Source organism: Rhinopithecus bieti, unplaced genomic scaffold (genome assembly GCF_001698545.2).
Source record: "Rhinopithecus bieti isolate Rb0 unplaced genomic scaffold, ASM169854v2 scaffold_9237, whole genome shotgun sequence".
NCBI classification, from domain to species: Eukaryota; Metazoa; Chordata; class Mammalia; order Primates; family Cercopithecidae; genus Rhinopithecus; species Rhinopithecus bieti.
Window position 1 is genome coordinate 1,263,024 of NW_016806263.1, and position 10,598 is coordinate 1,273,621.

The following is a 10,598-nucleotide window of genomic DNA, read 5'->3' on the forward strand; positions in this document are numbered from 1 at the left end:
CCAAAATGAAACAGACAAGGGCCAAAATGATACACAGCAAAATTTGTTATAGATGAAAAGCTGACTTGAGAATCACAGATCATCAGTAATTTTTATAGTTGAAAAAATTGTCTCATGAAACTCGCTGGTTACAAAAAAAGGTAAAATACAACTGAAAATATCAAAAAGAGAAAATGGTAAAGAATTAATATTGCTCACAAATTAATGAAAAATCAAAAAAAGTAGATGTACAAAATTTGACATGGTAAAATAGCAGAGCTAAAATGACATTTACCATGAAAAAGTTATATCTGTAAAAATTTGACAAAGATGATGATAAAGAAGTTGATAAATCAAGTATTCATTGTAAAATGTACACAAGAAAGATTTTGTCCTGATGGAAACAGTGCTAGTAAAATAAAAATACAGGAGGGAACAAATGGGAAAAGATTAAATTTGCCATATAGGAAATAGGTCAAGAAATTAAACTAGCTTAATGAAGTTAACCCTGGAATAAATCTTTACCACAAAATTCATCAGTGTTGATATCATCTTGATGGCAACGTTTATATTCAAGAACAACAACAACAAAAAAAACAGCAGGGTCAAAACATACAAGAGCTCAAAATGATGTCAAAATGTCCTGCACTCTCTATAGGAGTTCCACGATTTCCACAATTTCCACATTGGAGTCACTGTCCATTCCCTACCTATACCCTAAACTGCTTCTCTTGCATTTCCTATCTCTGAGAATAGCACCGTCATCCCCAAGTCAAAATTCTGTACATCTCCCCTGAAATTTCCTCTCTCTTCCTTACACACTTTCCCCTCACCTGTATACTGTATCACATCCTGCCTTTTCTGGCTGCTAATTATCTCTCAACGTATTCTCTCCACCCCATTTCCACTGTAACTCCTGCTGTTGAGGCCGTTAACACTTCTGTGCTACAGCCTCTTCACTGGTCATACTGATTCTCTTGACTCCCTCAAACCATTCCACATGCCAGCAAGAAAAGAGATCTTCCTAAAATGCAAATCTAATCATCTACTCTTCACAGGTTCCCTCTGCCCTGTGCCTAGCTTGCAAGGCCCCTTGTAATATTTATATCTGCAGCCTAACCCCACCATCACAGCTGCATTACACCTCCCTCTGTACCTTAGACTTCCCATCCCCTCCCTGGTTTAAAGGCATTGCACACAGTTCTCCTTCTGATTCAAATCCTGCTTTCAACCTAAACCCTATAACTCCTGTGCTAGTGAATTCTTACTCATCCTTTAAGAATTATGTTGCAACTATCTCCTAGTCTTTCTCTACTACCACATTGTAAAGTTCTTAGGACAAAGTCATGACTTACTCACCTTTATCTTCTTAACACCAAGTACAGTTACACTTGCAATTACTGACATGTAATAGGACTTCTCCATATATTTGTTGAACTAATGAATGGAGTTTCTTTAATCTCCACAACAATCCTGTATAGCAGGTATTACTATTGTTGTTTTAAAAAAGCTCAAAGAAGTAACTTGCCCCAGTCCCCACAGCAAGTAAGGAGCAGTTTGGATTCAACTTATATCAGTTTATAAGGTGCATGTTATTTCTATTCTACCATGCTCTGTCTTTCAACTGGATGTAACCAAAATACACATATGGACACAGTTCCTACAAATAGGGGATCGAGAGCTGACAGGGGGAGTAATGCATTAAAAAATAGTTACAATGCAGTGTGGTGTGCACACTAAGATGCTAAGATGCATGAACCACGGGTGTATATTGAAAAGAATGGCCATGGGGGAATGGGAGGTTAAAAAGACTGTGAGGGGGAATATTAGATCTGGGGCTTAAAGGATGTGGAAGAGCTTGACTGGCAAAGTTGGGAAGAGAGTCCGGGCAGATGTAGAAAATAAGTTGTTTTTTTACACCTCAGTTACTACATCAGAATAAGTTTAGGAAATTAATATTCCTTGAGTGTAGTATAGATGACAAAGCTGCTAATGCCAATATTTTGAAACTCTAAAATGATTAAATGTACAAGAGTATAAATCATCAGCAAGGATGATTTCTCAGAAGCATTGAGCATTATACTGAAAGCATCTTTCTTGGATGCTGCCAGAGACCTTAGGCAGGCCATTATGAACGTATTTCTTCATGTCTTGTGCTCATCAATGTATTCTTCCGGGTTCCAAGTGCTAATTAAAATTGCACACTGACTGCCAAAGAAAAAGCAAAAGCGCTTACATTAAAATAATGTGTCTAAATTAAATGGCTCAAAACAGAGAGTCTGATTCCAAATTGACATACAGTTCTTACCCTACTCCATAACTATTGGGGGATTAGGCTGAGACTCAGACACAAAATTGAATACATAATGTCTTCTTCCTGATATTTATACTTACTGACAATAATCTAGAACTTTAAAGTTTACAAAAGACTGCTTCCAAGCCATTGACATCCCATTTCATCCTTTCAATAGACTGAAATGATTTGATTTGAGGTTTTGAGGCTAAATATGATTATTTTATATGTGAATACATTGCCTATCATTAAAATGTATTTGTGAGTTGCTGTCAAAAAATTTTAATCCTTAATGAATGATTTATTGTCTTATAGCCAAACAAAACAAAAAAATTTTTTTAAAAAAGTTTGTTCTATGAATGTTGTGCGGAAACAACTTTTCAGAAAAAAAAAAGATGGTAAAATGTCTTAACTAGATACTGGACTTGGACATTGAGAATAAGACTTAATGCATAGTAAATGTTCAATAAACAGATTATTGTTCCAATTATTCTTGTGAAAATTTTGTAGAAATAAAAGCAGATCCCAATACACACCAGATTAAAAACAAACAAACAAAAAACCAGAATTACTCTTCAACATGTGGAGATGGCCAAGAGGAAGTGTTGGCAACCTACAAATGCCCTAATTCCTCATTTCACTTCCAGGCCATTCTTCCCCGCTCTCCTTAAGTCAAAATGCCCTATCCCAGCCCCATTCATGGTCTACTATTTAGCCTTGGAAATCTCATTCTGCCCGTGCTCTAGCGCCCACCTGTCAGGCCCTTCAGTTGCCATCCTCAGCCCTGTTTTCCATCTGGCAAACACATCTTTCCAGATCCATCTAACTGCCATTTCCTTCTAAGCTGACCTGGTCATCCCAAAGCCGAATTAATTAATCTCTCCTCTCAACTACCATGGTACTTCATATGGTCTTCCATTGTGGTACTTACTGTACAGCAATGTAATTACTCGTGGGTGGGAAATTCATCTTATTTACCTTTGTTACTCTAAGGCTTTGTACCAGTACCGGGCACATAAAATCTGGTCAACAAATGTATGCTGAATAAGAAATACTAAAGACTGCTCTTTGAAGGTAAGCAATTTCAGATAAACATTATCATTTACAGTAGGGTACCTGAGCTCACCAGAAGGATAATATTACAAATGAATGTCAGCATTTAATGCTAGCTTCAAATAACCAAAGAGGCACCTAAAAAATCACATTACTCTAGAGCTGAAAGGAGACTTTGAGACAATCTAGCCCACCTTCTGCTACTTAAATAAGGTAATAATGGCCCAGAGCACATCCACGTTCCACAACTAATAAGTGGTAGGCCTCCTGATTCTAAGTTTATAGCTTTCTCTATTATATTCTGCTACTCTCTACATGATGAACTTTTATAGCCTACTGCCATCATTCAAGATTACTTTTTATGGTGTAGTCCCAAATATTTCACCGACTTTGGTGCACACAGGCAAAAGAACAGATTGTTTTGAGAAAACTATCCATTAGCTAAAAACAAATACTTGCATGGGCAAATCCACCTGTGTGTTTATATATGTCCCTGAAGGATTAACGGTTGCTGCCTTTCTAAAAGATTTAGCTTAAAAAAACACACTCAGAAGAAAAACCTTTGCTGATAAGCTATTTTTGAAAAATACTCCCAACATAAAGAAAACTATTTGCTTTCAAGGGAGAAGCCAGTTATACTGTCCATAAAACACCAGTGAAGAAGGCTAATCACACCAATTAGGCATCCTCTGTGGAACACTATCAAAATACCAGAGGGAAACAAATTACAGATTTGGAGTGGACATTGCATTGCCCAAAGTCAATGGAACCAACTGATTTTTGGACCTTAATTACTTAATACAAGACTGATTTTGTTGGATGCATTAAGATAAAGTAGAAACTGTGTGTTTATCCAGCTAGTAAAAATAAAATCAAATTACATGAAACTAAGCACTATTCGGAAAAAGAATATCTAGCCAAACATTTCAAATAATAAATATCAGAACTATAATAAATATTAAAATTGAATATTTAAAAATGGGTTGCAGCACTAGAAATGAATTATTTATATTAAGACAATTGTGTTATTACACCGCTAAGTAGATGGATGAAAGGTCAGAGTGTAATTTAAAAGATGACAATGACCAGCATCTGATTTAGTCTCAGTTTTCTTAGCAATCGAATATTTATGTGTAAATTATACACGCCAAATTTGCAACCCCAGTGTATATCTGTCAAGAGTGGGCATATGCTTAGGAGAATGTGAATTAACGTTAGTACCAGCTTAGGCAAAGTATAATTAGGAGGATAAAACTGTCACAAGAAAATAATGCTTGCTAAAGCTACAATATGTTTTCTTCTTATTGCTATTTCAAAAAGTTAACCACATTCTTCTGTTCTCCTCCATGAAACTGTATACCTAAGTTAGAGTATTTATTAAGCATCCACATGGAAGACAAGCAGGTAAAAGTGGTTCATTATTAGAAATTGATACTAAATTGGAAAATGTCAGAAACAAGAGAAGCATTTTACACATAAACATAGACTTAGAACTGAAAAGAAAAGCGAATAGAATAGATGCATACAAAAGAGCAATTTGAAAATCTAAGGCCTTGAAATCAGATAATCTAATTTCTAAAACCTGGAAAGCAGAAACCCTGAGAAGATTTTTGAGAACCTGAAAGTTTATCATGCATTTGCAATAAATTTGGGTATGAAGGCAAAAGAGAGAAATAAATATTTGGGTTTGCCTAAAAGATAACAAACAATAGATCCTCGTAAAAGACTGCTTTCACTTTTTAATCTCAGAAACAAGAAGGAGAAAGAAAAGGAAAAACTGCCAGAATGAAAACACTGATTAATCAACAGAATGAAAGCTAATAACAAGAGCAGGATCACAGCTCAAAAGAGCTTAAAGGGCATCGATGTCAAGAGAAAAATTACTCAGTTACCCTTAATCCATCATAGTTCAACTAGAAACACTAGAAAAAAGCAAAAAACTATCCTAAATACCACGTAAAATCTTCCGATTACCAACTACTATTTGATGAGTGGCCAAAAGAAGCAATAAATAACTTGCCACTGGGGAATAACAAAAAGAATTAAAAAAAAAAAAAAACTCTGAAAGGCAAAATTCAAAAGCACTAGCAACAGGAACTGGGTGGTAAATAAAATCTCCCCTGCTTCCTGAATTCCAAAATGAAAGCCTTTGCTAGCTAGATTTAGAAAAAAGGATTTTTGACAGTTATCAACACATTACTGGAAGGTCTGAATTTATTCTGCAAAAGGATTATTGCTAATTAACCGACTAAATGATTAACACGGTTTGAAACAGCGTCTATTTATTTTCATGGTGATAATGAGAAACACTGTTCTTTTTTCTCAAAGAGATAAATCTGGAATGGAAAGCCTGCTGAGTCATTACCAGGGGCCCTTTCATCAGTATTTTGAAATTTTCCAGAAATTTAAAGTCCAGCACAAAATACATTTTATATCTGATCATGAATAAAAGGCCCTATAAGCCAATAAGCCATGAAATTACATAGGTTCATACACTTTTATTACATAAACAGAACCCACCTTTAGGTCTTCAGAACATAATATCCTTTACAAAACACCCCTTTCAGCAAAGTAGTTTTCAAAAAGTCCTATTTACGATGGTTTCTGTCATATATTCTCATGTCAAAGAAATGCTTTTAAAATGATGTTGCTCATGCTTTTAGTTAAGGTGTAAGAGGTACATTAGAATCAAAGGCACATTACTTAATTTGTGTTACATGTTCCAGAAATAAAGCGAATTGATATCCTTTAGAAATCCATGGAATAAAGTCCAAAAAGAATAAAACATAATGAGCATCAGTCCAAAAATGATTGCCAAAGACAGAAAATATTATTACTGAAACTCAGAAAATCAAACTCACATTAATTTAGTGCAAAGGCTTGTTCTGCGTTCAGCAGTATATTTTATTTCTTTAGAACATCAGCTGCAAAGCTGTTTAGATCTTTCAAAACATCAACTCTTCTTTTGACAACAAAATGATGAATGAGTTAAATTCAGAACTACAGTTTGTGAAGACATATGACATTTATGATTCATGAAATAGAAGTCATGTAATGCTAAAATGAAGTTTCAACTGAGAAATACAGATTTAATTAAAACTGTGTTCTATTCAGTGTTTGGATCCATATTATGAAAATCAACTGTACAATGATTACTGAGTAATCATCTCAAATATAACTTCAGGTGCTGTTTAATGTCACCTGACAGCAGAGTTCTTAGACTTAGGTGTGCATGGGTACAATATTGGAAATTTGTTCAAAATGTAGAAACCCTGAGGCCTGGTGTGAGAAACACAGCCTTAGAGTTCTGGAAAGTCACTGAGAAACCATCACTTCTCCTCATGCCCAGGAATGAAGGACTAATGCACAGAACATAAAGGTACATAAAAACTTCTATGTCTTTGTTGTTATCAACACAATTATTGCATTTAAACTCTATGCATTCAAATCTTAGACTCAATTACAAAGTGACTGTAAGCATTTCATATTTTTCTACAAATGTTGATAGTGCAGCCCTGTCTACTATTTTTATCTCAGAAGGGAGTTGCATGGGGTTTAGCCCAGTATTTTGGAGCTAGAAGGGAGGAGGATCAGTCATTGAGTCCAGTACTCTATAAGTCAGAAAATGAAGCAGAGAGGGGTCACCTGTGCTCCTTTGGTCAAAGACTTTAGTTGAAGGTCGGAGAGAATCCAGGCCATTTCCTGACTCGGGATTCTTTCAAGTTAGCAAATATGTGATGTTTTTATTACTCAGGAAAAGTGTATAGAACTACTTTCAAAAATATTCTAGGGACAATACACTAGAAGTGTTATCAAGAGATAAACTGCTTTGTAGTTAAAAAGTGAAAACTACAGCCTAAATGAAAGGAAGGGAGAATAAAAGGAAAATGGTATTTTTTTCAGCTCTCATTATACAAGAGATGACGACCTATTTACCAATGAAAAGACACTGAGGGCCACAGTGACCCTCTGAGACCCTCTTTCCAGGGTCACACGATGAAATATGTGGCCAAAACAGCATCTTTCCCAAGGCTTATAACTGTAGGCCCTTGTACTACACTGTGCTATACCTGGTAGGAAAGAATATAGATATACAAACTAAAAAACATCACTTATTTTAAAACTCTTGCTATTTCATGAAATGGCAGACCATAATGATTTGGTGTGGACATTAAACAAAAAGAGTTTACATGCCTCATTAAGATAACTTTCTGGAGCTTTGAATCCATGGCTTATACGTAATGGGTTCAGTATATTTTGTTTAGCCACAAAATCACAATTGTTCAATCTTTAATTACTGAAATATGAAGTTATGCAATTTATGTTTGAAATCTGCATATGCTACTCACCAAACTTTTGTTCTTTAAAAATTACCGTTTTGCAATTTTCAAAATACAGTAGCTTCATAATGCATACAGCAACCACAAGACTTTATCAACCTCCGGTTTCTGAACTCACATCCAATATTCATCACTCTCCTCTATTGAAATGACTTCCCACCTGTGGAGTATTTTTTTTCTTTTTAGTGCACACATGCTACAGCACACCATCTTATTGTTTGTGAAATCAATATTTAAGTTGATTCAGGAAAAGTGTATGGAACTAATTTCAAACATCTTTTAGGGACAGTTCACTAGAATTGCCCCTAAAAACAGTTATAAAACCAGGATTTGGATGACAATGATGGACAATATTGTCATTGTCATCCAAATCTTCATTTTATCTCATTAACTTAATTCAGAATGCTATTTGATGCCTATTTTAATGGCTAAGGTTGCTATGTTTCTTAAATACTCATATTGTTTTTCTAATGTTAATACCATAAATCCAAGCCTGTAATTTTCTTTTTACAACTGATAAAAAGTGCATTATGATATTTTAACTGCTATTTATCCTCCTCAGAGAACTGCTGGTTCTTCTATGCTGCATAAATATTTCTTATTTTAAGGTAATTTGTAACCTAATATTTTGAAGATTCCAAATACATATTTGAAAATACTATTTTCCTGGATTCTAACTAAGTTGCAACACGTTGAATTAACTCAAAAGAAAACAATTTTCCATATGCAATAAGCTATTTGATTATCTGATTATCAACACCCATACAAGGGAAGAATACCGTTAACTGAAAAAAGTATTTTTACTAATGGCTGTTTCTAAAATGCTTTTTTGTATGTTGACTTCAATATAGGTTTGAAATTGTGCAGTTTCACATGTCAGATATAATAAAGCAGCTTCAGTGAAAAGATTCAACCGAAGAGAAGCTACAAGACCCTCAACTTGCCCACATTCGCATTCCCACATTTCCAATTTGCTCCTCCTGCTTCAGTCAGTACCTAGCCTTGGCATAGCTGCTTCCTCTTTTTTTTTTTTTGGCACGGCTGTTTCCTGCTCTTCTCTCTTTTTTTGAGACAGAGTCTCACTCTGTCGCCCGGGCTGAAGTCCAGTGACGCGATCTCGGTGCGGTTCACTGCAACCTCCGCCTCCTGGATTCAAGCGATTCTCCTGCCTCAGCCTCCCGAGTAGCTGGGAATACAGGCGGGCAGGCGCCCACCGTATGCCCGGCTAATTATTTGTATTTTTGGTAGAGACGGGGTTTCACTATGTTGGCCAGGCTGGTCTCGATCTCCTGACCTCGTGAATTGCCCGCTTCGGCTTCCCAAAGTGCTGGGATTACAGGTGTGAGCCACCGTGCCAGGACCTCTCTCTTCTATTTAAAAGGATAGGCACACAGCCTTTGGAACCGAATGTCTTTCCTCAGGCCTCATAATAGAAAATGAAGAAAGTCCATTCTGTCAACTGGCTGCCTTAGGAAACAGAATTTGGGATTCTTACCCTTCCAGCTCCTGTCGAGTCAAAGGCAAAGGCAATAACCCAAAAAATGTGGTGAGACAGTAAATGGAAACTGACATAAACATAAAAGCCTACTTCCTCTTCGATACTTCCTACTTCCTACTTCCTACTTCGATAAAAGCCTACTTCCCTCTTTGCAATCACTACATAATGGAATGGGTATGATTTTACACCATAAAAGATCAGAGAATAATAGAATTTGGGCTGAATAAAGCTTAGAAAGAAGCCACAACATTTTCCATACCTTTTGATTTTCAAAACGATTTTTAAGATTTGTCGAGAATATTTGTTTTCAATTGTTTCAGTGAGGCTCAGTTTTGACCACATGCAACGAAAATAGATAATTTCATAGAGGATCGTCACAGGATTGGCTTAGAGATGTAATCCTGTGAGCTGTCCCGTTTCATAAAGTATAATCTTCCGACGCCTGCACCGAATGTTCCTCCTTTCAACGAGGCTGGGCCAGGTTGGGCTCCCAGCTGCTGGGGCATTTTTAGTCCATCTTGGGCTCTCACCTCTGCCTCTTGTTCAGCTGTCAGAACGCCAGGCGGCTGTGCAGCCCAAAGCAGCCCACTCCGTTTTAAACTTGCTCAGTTTGCAATCAGGTAACCCGCTACTGACAACAGAACCCTCAAGGTCCGTTTATATGCGGTTCTCAAGTTTAGGTCTGGGGAAGTTTCCAGGAAGCTTAGTGTTCGGGGAGGAATTCGTTTTGCTTTTGCTAATCAAAGAGACACAAAAGCACAGCTGAGACCCGAAGCTGGCACACGGGAAATCGCGGTACCACTGTCCCCTCACGAAAGCGCGCAACAATCACTTGCGGAGCGGGTAAAAGGTCCCCACCTTCCCCGAGCCTGGGGCACCTGCGCTCCCACGGCCCCAGCTGGTGGTGGTCTTGACACCACGCTCGGTACGGGGTCACACGCCAGAGCTGAAAAGGGGAGGTACAACACCAAGTAAAGCGACAGAGTAAGGACACAGTGGTGGGCAAGGGCTGTCTGCTAACCCCAGTCCCTAAAGACGGTGTGGAAAGTCCGTCCCCGCGCCAACCCTTGAAGCGCTCTGCTAGTCCGGCCGCGGCCCCTCCCCTGCGCGCCCCCACCTGTTGTGAAGCTCCCCAAGCTCCTTCTAGCCCAAGTGCTTTGGGAACTGCCAAAAGACACGCAGAGGCCAGGGAATGTGACAGGCAAGCATAAATATGCAGAAGAGATGGAACCAAAATAGCGGGCACGCAGGGCCGGAGCTCGCGGGGATAGGGGATCTGGAGTCGGGCCCTCGCCGCCGCGGCCGCGCCCGCGCCCGCGCCAGCGGTGCCAAGACCTGGCAGGCGGCGCCGGCGCACTCCGGGCACCGAGTCTGCAAAAGGGGCCCTGAGCGGGCGGCCGGACACCTCGCAGACTGCGGACAGCGGTCGGGGCGG

General features: G+C 38.2%; 2 protein-coding genes across 2 annotated transcripts in view; one reads left to right on the plus strand and one right to left on the minus strand.

The window, feature by feature from the left end:
• Positions 1 to 9,754: 9,754 nt before the first annotated feature.
• The window catches only part of LOC108531756 (uncharacterized), a 1,886-nt gene continuing 1,042 nt past the window's right edge, over positions 9,755 to 10,598 (minus strand). The window contains exon 2 of the mRNA XM_017875360.1: positions 9,755 to 10,597. Within this exon, the coding sequence (XP_017730849.1) occupies positions 9,900 to 10,597 (698 nt within the window). The 3' untranslated portion in view covers positions 9,755 to 9,899. The remainder of the gene's footprint in view (position 10,598) is intronic.
• TAPT1 (transmembrane anterior posterior transformation 1) overlaps positions 10,057 to 10,598 on the plus strand; it is a 75,918-nt gene continuing 75,376 nt past the window's right edge. Inside the window, exon 1 of the mRNA XM_017875338.1 lies at positions 10,057 to 10,147. The gene's annotated coding sequence lies outside the window, so the exon portion shown is untranslated. The remainder of the gene's footprint in view (positions 10,148 to 10,598) is intronic.